Raw genomic sequence first — 15,348 nt, 5'->3', positions numbered from 1 at the left:
AGGTGTTGTATTAAATTTTATTGCAATTAAAACAATGTTTAAATGGTTTCAAAACAATATAACAGTACATCCTCTGATCTTAACTATTAGTAAAAAATAATTCATAATTTCAGCTTTTTTTAACAAAATAATTAGGTATAATGTCAAATAAATTAGGTTTATTGACCATGAATATACAAAGCTTTGAAAAAAGCAACAAAAAAGTTAAAAATTCATTTAAAATTTTGACCCATAAGGACAAAAAGTTAATGGTCGACGGGAAGACAACACAAGTGTTAAAAGATAATTCATCAGGTCTCTCCGTTTACTACCAAACACGTTTTACAGCAGAAGTTCTTTTACATCCAAGATAAACTGATGTTTATTTATAATAAACTGAAGTTTCCTTAACCAACTGATATCCAATCAGAATCAATGGCGCACCCCGCCAGTCGGCGTTCCTCGCTGTGCCCGTCTGCGCTGTCACTTTCACAATAAGGCTTTTATTTTGAAAGGTTCAGAGGCTATTTTATTTTGAAAGTTTCAGAGACTATTTTATTTTGAAAGGTTCTGAGACTAGTCCTTGAACCTGCGTCCCTGCAGATAAAGGTTCTCCTGCTCCGCCTGTGCACGCAGCTCTCGATCCAACAGAACCAGCGCCGTCTTGCGTCTCATGGCGATCTCTCGGCGCTGAGCGTCCGCTGTCGCCTCGGCCTCGCCGTGAGTCGTGGCCCCCCCGCCCACGGCGCGCGGCGAGGCGGAGCGGTGCGGCCGGAAAGCTGCTGCCACGCGCCGCTGAGTCGCCGCGGGTCAGGCTGTTCAGGTCGTAGGCGTCCCGCGGGTCACGGCCGTCGGACGCCCACTCCCACGGGCTCCCGTTCCCGGCCAGGGGCGGGGCCTGTAGAGGGGGCGTGGCCTGTAGAGGGGGCGGGGCCTGGACCACCGGGTGGTGAGGGGCGTGGGCGTCCACGGTGACGATCCCACCACGCTGCTGCGGGGACTCGGCGGCCGAGGAGGAGCCGGAGCAGCTGGAGGTCTCTGAGGACGCCGCACGGATGCCATGCTGCTTCACCATGGAAACCACCTGCACAGAGAGGAAATACATCATCAGACTGACTCGAATATAAGACACTGACCGTACCGTATGGGTACAGGGTATGGATGTATGGGTACAGGGTATGGATGTATGGATACAGGGTATGGATGTATGGGTACAGGGTATGGATGTATGGGTACAGGGTATGGATGTATGGATACAGGGTATGGATGTATGGGTACAATGCATGGATGTATGGATACAGGGTATGGATGTATGGGTACAATGCATGGATGTATGGATACAGGGTATGGATGTATGGGTACAGGGTATGGATGTATGGGTACAATGCATGGATGTATGGGTACAAGGCATGGATGTATGGGTACAAGGCATGGATGTATGGGTACAGGGCATGGATGTATGGGTACAGGGTATGGATGTATGGGTACAAGGCATGGATGTATGGGTACAAGGCATGGATGTATGGATACAGGGCATGGATGTATGGGTACAGGGTATGGATGTATGGGTACAGGGTATGGATGTATGTGTACAATTTTTCAATTCAATTCAATTCAATTTTATTTATAGTCAAATCAAATCATAACATAGGTTATCTCGAGACACTTTACAGATAGAGTAGGTCTAGACCACACTCTATAATTTACAAAGCCCCAACAATTACAATAAGTCCCTCAAGAGCAAGCAGTGCGACAGTGGCAAGGAAAAACTCCCTCTAGGTATGAAATATCACCTTGGACAGTTGCATCCAAGTTTAGTGTTTTAAATAAACCACTTTAGGCAGAATTATCTAATAAATGTCTCATATTTCGAAGACACAGTACAGGGTATGGATGTACGGGTACAGGGTATGGATGTATACAGGGTATGGATGTATGGGTACAGGGCCAGGCAGCATGACGAACACCGTAGGACAGAAAACACTACAGGTTAGTAAATACACAGGAACACCTGGGATGTCTACACAACTGTGTGAGTCGACTGACTTCAAAAAGTTCGCAACTTTACTTGAACCAAAGTTCAAACACCTGTTAATGTCTGTCTTCTTTAGTCTGTTGGATATTTAGGTTTCTCCTGGAACACCTCACCTACACATTTTGCACTTACTGCGATTTTTACATAGGCTACATTTTATGTACTGGTGTTATTGTTGAATACATTGTGAATACATATTTCTAAAATTATATGTTTTTGTTGAGTTATTATTACGTGTGAAAACGTGTGTGTGTGTGTATCTGTGTGTGTGTGTTATCTGTGTTCGTGTGTGGGTTTATCTGTGTGTGTGTGTGTGTGTTTATCTGTGTGTGTGTGTGTGTGTGTGTGTGTGTGTGCGTGCTCCTTGTCTCCATTGTGCAGATAATGAAACTCTGTCCCCTGATTGGACCTGAGAGAGCTTGTGTTCCCGTCCCTACCTGCATGAGTCTGGGCGTGTTGGCGGTGCTGCGGGCTGTGCCCTCGCCGCTCGCCTTCTCCCGAATGGCGAGCCACTTGGCGCGGGTCACGGCGCTCTTTGGGGACACGGGCGGTGGCCCTGCCTCTGGGATCTGCGGCGGGCGTGGAGTGGCCACAGCTTTGGCACCGCCCGGAGGCGGAGTTGGGTTGCGAGCGGACGCTGGCCTCCCAGAATGCACCGCGGGATGGAAGACCTCGTCTGCCCCCACGGAGCCGTCCTCGCTGGCGTCGCGCTCCGCCTCGCCGTGCACGCTCAGTCCGCGCATCTCCATCGACTTCTGCTTCCACTCCGACACCAACTGCTGCGAGCGCAGCGGGTCCACGGGGCCCGGCACCGCCTTCAGACGCCGCTGCACCGGCTGAACCGGCTGCACCGGAGGGTCCTCCGGCGGTGGGCTGGACCCCAGCACCTGCCAAAGGAAACTCAGTTTTATGGTTTATCTAGGTTTTGATCTCTGATGCTCTGCTGTGTGAGATTTACCGTGATAATAATGACTTTAACTCAAATTCTGGAAATTTTGTCTAAAGTGCTGAAAAAATCAACCAAAACAGAAGGTTAATCAGTGTGTAAAACGTGCGTGGAGAAAGCATTATTGTGTGTTTAGGTTTAGATTGAGCGCCTCACCCCCCCGTTGGTGTTGGCGTTGGCGCTGGCTCTGGGCAGCGTGTTGCTGAAGGTCAGCATGGTTTCCTTCCCCATCGGGCTGCGAGGAGCGAGCAGCTCCACGTCCACGCTGGCTCTCTTCAGGGTCTCCATGGAGTCCGTCTCCCTCTGCAGCGGCCCCCCCAGAGACCCTCCCAGGGGCCCCCCCAGAGACCCCCCCAGGGGTCCCAGCGGCCCCCCCAGAGACCCTCCCAGATGCCCCCCCAGAGATCCCCCTAGGGGCCCCAGTGGCCCCCGGCCCTCCAGACGGTCCAGCAGCGGCGCGGGCACAGCGGCTATCTCGTCGTTGCTCTCGGAGGCGGAGGCCGGTCCTTTGTTGTAGACAGACTCGTGTCCTCGCTCCGTCAGCGCCCGCAGGGCATCCTCCTTCGGAGGTGGGGGGGTTGGGGCCGCAGTGATGTCCTCAGAGGACTTGAAGTTACCCACAGCGTGAAACGCCTGAAGGAGAAAAAACATCATGGTTACACATTTGGGCTACTCCTGCTCTGGTAGACAAGATAGTCACCTCCCTACTCCTGCCCTGGTAGACCAGAGAGTCACCTCCCTACTCCTGCCCTGGTAGACCAGAGAGACACCTCCCTACTCCTGCCCTGGTGGACCAGAGTCACCTCCCTACTCCTGCCCTATTAGACCAGAGAGACACCTCCCTACTCCTGCCCTGGTAGACCAGAGAGTCACCTCCCTACTCCTGCCCTGGTAGACCAGAGAGACCGCTCCCTACTCCTGCCCTGGTGGACCAGAGTCACCTCCCTACTCCTGCCCTATTAGACCAGAGAGACACCTCCCTACTCCTGCCCTGGTAGACCAGAGAGACCCCTCCCTACTCCTGCCCTGGTAGACCAGAGAGTCACCTCCCTACTCCTGCCCTGGTAGACCAGAGAGACCGCTCCCTACTCCTGCCCTGGTAGACCAGAGTCACCTCCCTACTCCTGCCTTGGTAGACCAGAGTCACCTCCCTACTCCTGCCCTGGTAGACCAGAGTCACCTCCCTACTCTTGCCCTGGTAGACCAGATAGTCACCTCCCTACTCCTGCCCTGGTGGACCAGAGTCAACTCCCTACTCCTGCCCTGGTAGACCAGAGTCACCTCCCTACTCCTGCCCTGGTAGACCAGAGTCATCTCCCTACTCCTGCCCTGGTAGACCAGAGAGACACCTCCCTACTCCTGCCCTGGTAGACCAGAGAGACACCTCCCTACTCCTGCCTTGGTAGACCAGAGAGACACCTCCCTACTCTTGCCCTGTTAGACCAGAGAGACACCTCCCTACTCTTGCCCTGTTAGACCAGAGAGACACCTCCCTACTCCTGCCGTGGTAGACCAGAGAGACCCCTCCCTACTCCTGCCCTGGTAGACCAGAGACACCTCTGGTAACAAGTAGAGATGGTCCGATACCATTTTTTGCTTCCCGATAACGATTCCGATACCAGAACTTGCGTATCGGCCAATACCGAGTACCGATCCGATACCAGTGTGTCATATATTTTATTATGTTTTAACAGCTGTATACTACTATCTCTGTATGGATGTGATATGATTTCTATCTTTGTTGTCTGTCTGGCTCAGGTTAAATATGAACAAACACAAACAATGAATGCCGCAGAACTTTCTTTTATTTTTTATATTTTATTCTCCAGTTTGACAGTTAGTTATAATGGAAAAATAACATAAATAAACTACTTTAACGTAGATTTTCTTTAGGGCTTTATTATGTGGTATCAGATCGGTGCATAAACTCCAGTACTTCCCAATACCGATACCAGCATTTTAGGCAGTATCGGTACCGATACTGGAATCGGTATCGGACCATCTCTAGTAACAAGCTGTGTGTCTGGATTTAGATTTGGCGAGTTTATGTCATCAGAGGACTTGAAGTTCGCCATAGCTCACCAGGTAGGCGGCGATGAAGGCTCCGATCAGGAAGCCTGCGTAGACGTCTATGGGATGGCTGCGGTGCTGCGTGATCTGCGTCAGCCCACTCATCGCCGCAGCGATGGCGAAGGCAAACACGAGCAGGGGCTTCAGCAGCTTGGTGCTGTCAGAGATGCTCGAGTTAAAGTACATCTGGAACCAAAGGATGACATCACAGTTAGACTACATCTGGACCCAAAGGATGACATCATCAGTCTGACTACATGTGGAACCAAAGGATGACATCATCACAGTTAGAATACATCTGGAACCAAAGGATGACATCATTCAGTCTGACTACATCTGGAACCAAATGATGACATCATCACAGTTAAAGTACATCTGGAACCAAAGGATGACATCATCAGTCTGACTACATCTGAAACCAAATGATGACATCATCACAGTTATAATACGTCTGGAACCAAAGGATCACATCATCAGTTAGTCACCTTTAATAATGTATTGATTGATAAAAAAAAGTAACTTCGCACTTACAGAAACATAAACAGCAGCGAAGGCCGACAGCGTTGCATGCTGGGAAGGGAATGTTTTCCTGTCAGGACAGAAGAAGAGAGAAAATAGCTTGTAAGACCCACTTCCTGTGTATAAGACCCACTTCCTGTGTGTAAGACCCGCCCCTTCCTGTGTGTAAGACCCACTTCCTGTGTGTAAGACCCACTCCTTCCTATGTGTAAGACCCACCCCTTCCTGTGTGTAAGACCCACTCCTTCCTGTGTGTAAGACCCACCCCTTCCTGTGTGTAAGACCCACTCCTTCCTGTGTGTAAGACGCACCCCTTCCTGTGTGTAAGACCCACTCCTTCCTGTGTGTAAGCCCCACTCCTTCCTGTGTGTAAGCCCCACCCCTTCCTGTGTGTAAGACCCACTCCTTCCTGTGTGTAAGACCCACCCCTTCCTGTGTGTAAGACCCGCTCTTTCCTGTGTGTAAGACCCGCCCCTTCCTGTGTGTAAGACCCACCCCTTCATGTGTGTAAGACCCACTCCTTCCTGTATGTAAGACCCACCCCTTCCTGTGTGTAAGACCCACTCCTTCCTGTATGTAAGACCCACCCCTTCCTGTGTGTAAGACCCGCCCCTTCCAGTGTGTAAGACCTACCCTTTCCTGTTTCCAGTGTCGGACTTTATTTCAGTATAAATGTGTCCCGTAGTGAGCGGGGAGAGACAGATCATGTTTACATCCTGTTTGAATTGAACCATGAATTACACATCTGATGTTTGTCAGTTTAAAAGATAATTTATCAGGTGAAGTCTCAGTTTGTCGTAGTATCTCTTAGTTTAGTGTGAAACCGCTCAGTGATCTACATCTCTAGTCTGTAATCTCTGTAAGTGGTGTGTGTCTGACCTGGCGGCCATGATGGCGTGCAGGTCGTGCCCCGAGCAGATGTCTCTGGTGATGTAGGCGTTGCTGGCGCAGGACGCGGCGGCCAGCGTGTAGTTGGGTTTACACACGGTGAGGAAGAACGGAGCGTGGTAGCCGGTCGACAGCTGGATGATGTCTGTCAGCAGCGCTGTCGCACACAGGCCGAACACGTGCACGCCTACACACACACACACACACATACACACACACACACACAGAAACACACACACACACACATAGGTTAGATCACAGCCCCAACACGTGAACACCTAAACACACACACAGCTGCAGGTGTAGTTAGCTGTAGGTGTAGTTAGCTGCAGCTGTAGTTACAGGTGTACCTGCAGGTATAATTAGCTGCAGGTGTAGTTAGCTGCAGCTGTAATTAGCTACAGGTGTAGCTGCAGGTGTAGTTAGCTGGAGGTTTAATTAGCTGCAGGTGTAGTTAGCTGCAGGTGTAGTAAACTGCAGGTGTAGCTGCAGGTGTAATTAGCTGCAGGTGTAGCTGCAGGTGTAGTTAGCTGCAGGTTTAATTAGCTGCAGGTGTAATTAGCTGCAGGTGTAGTTAGCTGCAGGGAGTAATTAGCTGCGCGCACCGAATGCAGCGATGTAGCCATCAGCAGGCGTTGCTGCATGAAGTTACCGCAGGTCGCACCATGCCGTCGCGCGCAGCTAATAGTTCAGCCACAGGTAGTGCACGCAAAGTGTAGCTGTAGCTGAAGTAGCAGGTAGCAAGCCGTTAAGGTGTAGCTGTAGGTAATAGCTGAATGTTATCTGCAGTCAGCATAGCTGCCGGAGTTAATGGTATGGCGTAATTAACTGCGGCAGCGTCGGTGTAAGCCGCCGGGAGTGGCAACAGTCATATGCGTACCACCGCATATGTGAAGTTATCGCGGCGTAGGCGCAAGCTGCAAAGGTAATTAGCTGCAGTGTAGTGAAGCGCATGGTGTAATTAACCAATGCGGGGCGTAATTGCGCGCGCTGCAGTCGCCGGCGTGCAGCAGTAATGCGCAGGTGCACCATGATGCGAAACGAAGGTTGCTGTCATGCGGGAGCAGTTAGTCGCGTGGTGCTACAGCCCGGTATAAGCGTGTCCTAGCGAAGGTGCAGTTAGCGGCAGGAGTAACCGCAGTGCTAAGTAACTGGATGCGTAAGAAGACCGTCGTGCAGTTATTGCGCGCAGGCGTAATTAACGGCAAGCAGTCGAATGCGCCCCGTAGCCATCGCAGTTATGCGCACGTTATGCGCACCGAATGTGCATATAGCCGAATGGCATACGGTTCACAGCGTAGCCTACATAAGTGCAGCGAATGCGGTGGCAGATAATGCGTGTAATGTCAATACTGCGGCGTGTAATGTTATGCCGCTGTAGCGCAGTAGTTGCATGCGCAGCGTAATTAGGCGTAGCTGGTGCGAAGGTGCATTAAAGGCATGCAGTCGGTAATAATCGTTTGCAGCGTCAAGTGGCTAGTGCAGGTGTAAAATGTGCCGTCTGGAGCTGTGTGTAGCTGCAGGTGTAGTTAGCTGCAGGTGTAGTTAGCTGCAGGTGTAATTTGCTGCAGATGTAGTTAGCTGCAGGTGTAGTTAGCTGCAGGTGTAATTAGCTGCAGGTGTAGTTAGCTGCAGGTGTAGCTGCTGGCGTACCTACGAAGCGAACAGTCCTCCTGAGGAAGGAGTTGAAGTTGCACCCCCCAGCGTTGATGCTCCCCTCGGCTCGACGCAGCTTCAGTCTGGACTGCAGGCAGTAGATCACCCCCTCCACCAGCATGATCTGGTTCACGAAACAAACACACCCTCATCACCCCCTCCACCAGCATGATCTGGTTCACGAAACAAACACACCCTCATCACCCCCTCCACCAGCATGATCTGGTTCACGAAACAAACACACCCTCATCACCCCCTCCACCAGCATGATCTGGTTCACAAAAAAAACACACCCTCAGCATGGATCTGTGTGTGTGTGGGTGTGTCTGTTTGTGTGTGTTTGTTTGTGTGTGTGTCTCTGTGTGTGTGTGTCTGTGTGTGTGTGTCTCTGTGTGTGTGTGTGTGTGTGTGTGTGTTGTGTGTGTGTGTATGTTTTTGTCTGTGTATGTGTGTGTGTGTGTGTGTGTGTGTGTGTGTGTGTGTGTGTGTGTGTGTCTGTGTGTGTGTGTGTCTGTGTGTGTGTGTTGTGTGTGTGTGTCTCTGTGTGTGTCTAAGGTAAAGGTACTTTATTGTCACATACACATGCATGTAGTGAAATTCATTCTCTGCATTTAACCCATCCCTCAAATTCAAGTTCAAGTTCATTTATTTATATAGCACATTTAAACAGCCACTAGACAGACAAAGTGCTTTACAGAGCAAGCATATAAGAAAATAAAACCAGCAAGACAGCACATAAAACACAAAATAAAAACAGCAAAGCTAAGAGCAACCTTAAAACACAGACTGAAGTGTAAAAAAGAAGAACCAACCTAAAAGGGAGCTCAATATGCTATTGAGAATAAGTAGGTTTTTACCAACGACTTGAAGATAGCAAGGTTGGGGGCCGTTCTGATCTCTAAAGGCAGGGAGTTCCACAGACGAGGCCCTGCCACCGCAAAAGCGCGCTCCCCTCTCCGCTTTAGTCTGACACGAGGGGCTACCAGCAGAGCCTGGTCTTGTGATTTTAGGCTTCTGGGAGGAATGTACGGATGAATGAGTTCGGATAGGTAGACGGGAGCTAAGTTATGTATAGATTTGAAGACAAAGAGAAGGATTTTGAAATCTATTCTCTGTCGAACGGGCAGCCAGTGTAGAGATTTGAGAATAGGAGAGATATGGTCATATTTGCGACAGTTAAGAATAAGTCTAGCCGCAGCATTTTGGACTAACTGAAGACGGGCAACTTGAGAACTAGATATACCACAGTAGAGTGAATTGCAATAATCTAGCCGACACGTGAAAAACGCATGAACCGCCATTTCCAGAGTTATCGGGTGAGAAAGCCTTTGATTTTAGACAGTAAACTCAAGGGAGCAGGAGGCAGCCAATCACAGCACCCGGGGACCAACTCCAGATCTGAGCCAGTGCCTTGCTCAAAGGCACTGGCTGGAGAACGTAGTCCATGTTTTAGATGGTGGGGGAAAGCGGTAGCCTGGGTAAACCCTGACGAACTTCAGGCAAATTTTTAGATTTGCTCTGCCAATCAGTCTGGCCAAGAGCCCATTCAAACCCATTTCCAATGTCCCCAAAATCGAGGCACCAATCACAACCATTTCGGCGGGCTTTATGTGACTACGATAGCGCAGCGACGGCGAGCAGCTTTTTGTTCACATTCAACATGACGGCTACCAAAGCCGTGCTTCCCGTGCTCGGCCATGATCGGCAGGTCAGTCTGACATATGGCGAGTTCATGCCGGTCAACGCTACTAACGCTAATTAACTGACAACAGAAGTTATAGAGTTACAGTTCTCAAGGACGCACGCACACACAGACGCCATGGCACGGACGCCACGGCACGGACGCCACGCCACGGACGCCACGCCACGGACGCCGCGGTAGAGCTGAGCCCGACAGAGTTCGGCCCGAGCCCGACCCGTACATTTTGATTGACAGCTTTTTAAAAGCCCGAACCCGTTTACAGCCCGACTGTAAAGACGTCTATCAGCATCATTGGAGTGTCGGACACGCGCTTCGCACCGCGAGCGGGCACACGCACCACTCAGAGGAAAAGGGAGAGAAAGAAAAAAGAGACTACACCGCACGCACACAGCTCCTTTGTCTTTCGTAAAAAATTAGTCATTTATACATTTTTTAACATCATTTATTCATGAATAACGGAGGCTATAGGCCACTTGGAAGTTGGAACATAGAAATTAATGAAGTCCTCCAGAGACCAGCCTCCGTTTCACCTTCTCAGGATCCATTTTCACGGTAATCGAAACGCATCAGCTGACCGCTCATATAGCATGCAGCCCGAAGCGCAAGCCCGAGCCCGGCCCGAGCCCGTGAAAAATAAGAAATTAAGATAAAGATCTTCAGCTCTACGCCACGGCACGCTCTCTTTCACCTTTCTCTCAACTTCTCCGCCGGTGTGACGCGCGTGGATTAACCTGCAACATGTCAGCTGTTTGGACATTCTTCAGCGTGTGGTCAGAAGATAACAAGTTTATAATATGCAACACCTGCAAGGAGACAGTAGGACGTCACCCGGATCATTGCTCTGATTGGTTGAAGGACTATCCAATTGCGCCCAGAAGCATTTGAGTGTCGTCCGTTGGTGACGCCCCTTTGGAAATAAACTGTCAATGTAATGTAAATGTACTGTTTTTATATAGCGCTTTTCTAGTCTCAACGACTACTCAAAGCTCTTTAACATAGTACAGGAACCATTCACCATTCACACACATTCATACACTGTGGCCGAGGCTGCCGTACAAGGAGCCACCTGCTCATCAGATAATCATTCACACACATTCACACTCCGATGCACAGCATCGGGGGGAACTCGGGGATCAGGTTCTTGCCCAAGGACACTTCGACATGGTACTGCAGAGCCAAGGATCGAACCACCAACCTTCCGATTGGCAGGCAACCGCTCTACCACTGAGACACAGCCGCCCCAATGAAGCTTTCCCAGACCCCCCCACTCTCAGTTACAGCTGAGAAGGTCTGGTGTCAACCAGGCTAGGACACCGGAGCACCCGGAGGAAACCCACACAAACATGGGGAGAACATGCAAACTCCACACAGAAAGGCCCGGAACCACCTGGACTAGAACCCAGAACCTTCTGCTGTGAGGCCACAGTGCTGCCCTTTGTATTATTTTTTATTTTTTTGTGTGTGTGTGTCTCTGTGTGTGTGTGTGTGTCTGTCTGTGTGTGTGTGTGTGTCTCTGTGTGTGTCTAAGGTAAAGGTACTTTATTGTCACATACACATGCATGTAGCGAAATTCATTCTCTGCATTTCACCCATCCCTCAAGTTCAAGTTCAAGTTCATTTATTTATATAGCACATTTAAACAGCCACTAGACAGACAAAGTGCTTTACAGAGCACGCATATCTGTGTGTGTGTGTGTGTGTGTATGTGTGTCTGTTTGTGTGTGTGTGTGTGTGTGTGTGTATGTGTGTCTCTGTGTGTCTGTTTGTGTGTGTGTGTGTGTGTGTGTGTGTGTGTGTTACCGAGGCAGCCGGCCCAGCGAAGGCGAGGCTGAGCAGCATCAGCAGAGGGATGAGCTCGTCTCCAGCATCTACGTACGGCATGCTGAGCTCGCGGTCGTGGCAGCGGAACGCCACCTGAGCCGGCTGCACCACGTCGGTCAGCTCCAGGAAGTAGAGAGACACCATGGAGGACGCCACGATGGGAAGCTGCAGGAAACAACCACAACCACAACCACAGCCACAACCACAACCACAGCCGGGGACTCATCAACACATGGAGACTACGTTTTAAAGGTGCAATGTGTAATACTGGAATACACGGGTTTCCTGTTTACAAACAGTACTGCGTGTGTATGCATACCAGAGGCAGAAAGACACTACTACTACTATTACTACTACTACTATTACTACTACTACTACTACTACTACTACTACTACTACTACTACTATCGCTACTGCAACAACCTTAAGTCTTGAAGCTTTCCTTATTGTTTGTATATACATAAAACGTGATTTTAACGTGTCTTTAATTTTGCAGTGTTACTGTGATATACAGTGGGGAGAACAAGTATTTGATACACTGCCGATTTTGCAGGTTTTCCTACTTACAAAGCATGTAGAGGTTTGTAATTTTTATCATAGGTACTCTTAAACTGTGAGAGACAGAATCTAAAACAAATATCCAGAAAATCACATTGTATGATTTTTAAATAATTAATTTGCATTTTATTGCATGACATAAGTATTTGATCACCTACCAACCAGTAAGAATTCTGGCTTTCACAGACCTGTTGGTTTTTCTTTAAGAAGCCCTCCTGTTCTCCACTCATTACCTGTATTAACTGCACCTGTTTGAACTCGTTACCTGTATAAAAGACACCTGTCAATCAAACAGACTCCAACCTCTCCAACAGGTCTGTGAGAGCCGGAATTCTTACTGGTTGGTAGGTGATCAAATAATTATGTCATGCAATAAAATGTAAATTAATTATTTAAAAATCATACAATGTGATTTTCTGGATTTTTAGATTCTGTCTCTCACAGTTGAAGAGTACCTATGATAAAAATTACAAACCTCTACATGCTTTTTAAGTAGGAAAACCTGCAAAATCGGCAGTGTATCAAATACTTGTTCTCCCCGCTGTATATGTATGGCTATAATTATAATTTTAGGCTAATGTAATAGCCAATGTTAGCAGTAGGGTTAGCCCCCCTATGGTTGGTTTATGCCTTAAAATAATGGCCAGGATTTCCGGGAATAGGTACGATATGTGTGTCTCCATTTCCAAACATCACTGCAGGCTGACTGCTTTAGCAGCAGAGGTTGATTGTGGGCGAGAGGGCGACAACACTGTCGTGGTTAGCTCGCCGAAACTCTACTGCCGCTGGGGGCATATTATAGTGGGGGGTCTGGATGTCCTCCCCCAGGGAAGTTTGGAGCATCAAAGACTTAATTTCTTGTATTCTGATTCACTTTTATGCACCAAATGATGGTGGAAATCCCTTTATTTAAACTATGTGAAGAAAAACACAGATGACAATTCAAAATATATCAAAACTATAATGTAAAGTATGTTGTTGGTCATTGGGCATTAAGAGGGTATATGGTAATCCTGGAGCTTTCTTAGTGGGTATACTGGTTATACCTGCGTATCACACAGACTACACCACTGGTTAGCCACAAGAATAATAATAATTATTATTATTATTGTTGTTGCTCTCACCTCCACGAAGTAGAAACATGGCAGCAGAGTCAAACTGTCTTTGGGAGGTTTCTTCTTCATCTTCTCAGAGTTCATCATCATCCTGACAGACCTGCAACACACACACACACACAGAGACACACACACACACACACACACACACACACACACACACACACACACACACACACACACGTATATAAACAACACAGAATACGTGGGAGGGATTATACTCAGTACCTTCGCCAAACCCACCAGACTCCATGTAAATAATCAGGACTTTTATCATCGTAAAATGCACTTCGTTCAAAGTGGACAGAAACTAAATAAAACTACCAAAAGCCGTCATGGTTCATCTTTCCACGGTTCCAAAAAACTCTGGTTTGGTTGAAATAAACCCTTAATTCAACCATTTACATGTGGAGATATGCTGGCTCTATACACGCTAAAAGTCCTGATTATTTACATGGAGTCTGGTGGGTTTGGTGACGGTGATTTCGGGGTTCCCATCAGTCACTTACATACAAACACATGAAAATAGGGTCCAGGTTGAAAATAATAAGAAGAAATGACCCTTTAAATTGAATGGATCCAGCAGCACATGTTAACTGGTTCTTCCTTTCAGAGACGCAGACATCTTCCTGCACATTTTTACACCTTGTTCTGCCAATTAAAATCCGACCAATCAGAGCACAGAGCTCTGACATGTAGCGACAGAACCGTTAACGGACAGACTGCAGTCCATACAGACAGACAGACAGACCTACACACACACACACACACACACACACACACACACACACACACACACACACACACACACACACACACACACACACACACAGACACACTGCAGCTCGGTTCGGTTTGGACCGAATAAATCCCGGGTATGTCCCGTTTTTTCCATTGTCTCGCGGATTTGATGCAGCTCCAGTTGATGTGCTGAATAAATGAGTCAGAGAATGCAGCATAACACACACACACACACACACACACACAAAACACACACTCACCTCAGACCATCGATCCTGTGTCTGTTCCGCTTTGATTCCCGTTTCTCTTCCTCTTCAGCAGCAGAACCGGAGCCGGTACCGGAGCCGTGACACCGGACACACCTGCCTGGTTGTCCCGGGTTACAGCGGCTCGGTTTTAGGCTAGTCCCCGTCCTGGTTCCGTTTTCCCCGGTTCTAGGCTTCGTTCTGCCTGAAATAACGCAGATCTGCAACCGTTTTCTGGCGGAGATCTGCGGCTGCTGCTGCTGCTGCACGGTGTGTGTGTGTGTGTGTGTGTGTGTGTGTGTGTGTGTGTGTGTGTGTCCTGATCCTTTAAAGCTTCACAGATCACTATTGTTTTTCTATTACCGATCTGTGTCTCAGTCTCCACAGATCTGATATTAATATCAGATATTTAAACTGGTCAGATTTAAAGGGACAGTGATCGATATTACAGCTGAACACACTCCTAACCAGGGCTACATCTGCTGTTGCCAGGGGTAACGTTAAAGCATGGTTTCACTAATATTAAAGGTGCACTATGAGTTCCAGCATGGTTTCGCTCACTACGGGCACAGGCTGTGCACCAAAATACAACAAGCCATGGTCTAGCCAATCACCAACTCAGCTACTCAATCAACTCTGCTCACTGGCCCCACCCCCTCTCCTAACCATCTTGTCGGTGATTGGCTGGACCGTGGTTTGTTGTATTTTGGTGCACAGCCTGTGCCCTTAGTGTTTGTTTTAGGTTTACACCCCCTGAAGGGTAACCAGACAGTCCCAAAATCAAAGCAGTTGGCCCGAATCCCGAATCCTGCCCTAATTGTCCCGAAAATTAGAGCAAAGTCTCAAGAACTCTGGAGTAGTTATAGTGTGATTGAACATTAAAAACTGGTCATGGTGATTTTTAACTGAGTCGTCCTGCAGCATGCAGCTCCCGTCATCACCTGAGTTCATGATTTTTATGATTTTTTTATTTGTATTTTCGGGTTTACAAAACAGACAGTTGAGTTTCTGAATAAAAATAATACATAATTTTGGCGCAGAGTTTTGAAATTCACATTAGGTGCAGGCAGCCA

At 48.4% G+C, this 15,348-nt stretch overlaps 1 protein-coding gene across 1 annotated transcript; it reads right to left on the bottom strand.

Annotated features, from left to right (window-relative positions):
• Positions 1–183: 183 nt before the first annotated feature.
• Positions 184–14,580, bottom strand: plppr3b (phospholipid phosphatase related 3b). The gene is given in 12 exon segments (XM_039811799.1): positions 184–756; positions 758–1,063; positions 2,452–2,901; positions 3,117–3,286; positions 3,395–3,593; positions 5,043–5,216; positions 5,562–5,619; positions 6,429–6,624; positions 8,091–8,217; positions 11,596–11,781; positions 13,299–13,389; positions 14,291–14,580. Coding segments are annotated over 11 exon segments (2,148 nt in total). The 5' UTR covers positions 13,380–13,389; positions 14,291–14,580; the 3' UTR covers positions 184–555.
• Positions 14,581–15,348: the final 768 nt, after the last annotated feature.

This window comes from Perca fluviatilis, chromosome 9, assembly GCF_010015445.1.
Source record: "Perca fluviatilis chromosome 9, GENO_Pfluv_1.0, whole genome shotgun sequence".
In the NCBI taxonomy this organism is placed as follows: Eukaryota; Metazoa; Chordata; class Actinopteri; order Perciformes; family Percidae; genus Perca; species Perca fluviatilis.
Note: the sequence above shows the minus strand (reverse complement) of the source record. Positions and strands in the feature narration are given on the sequence as shown.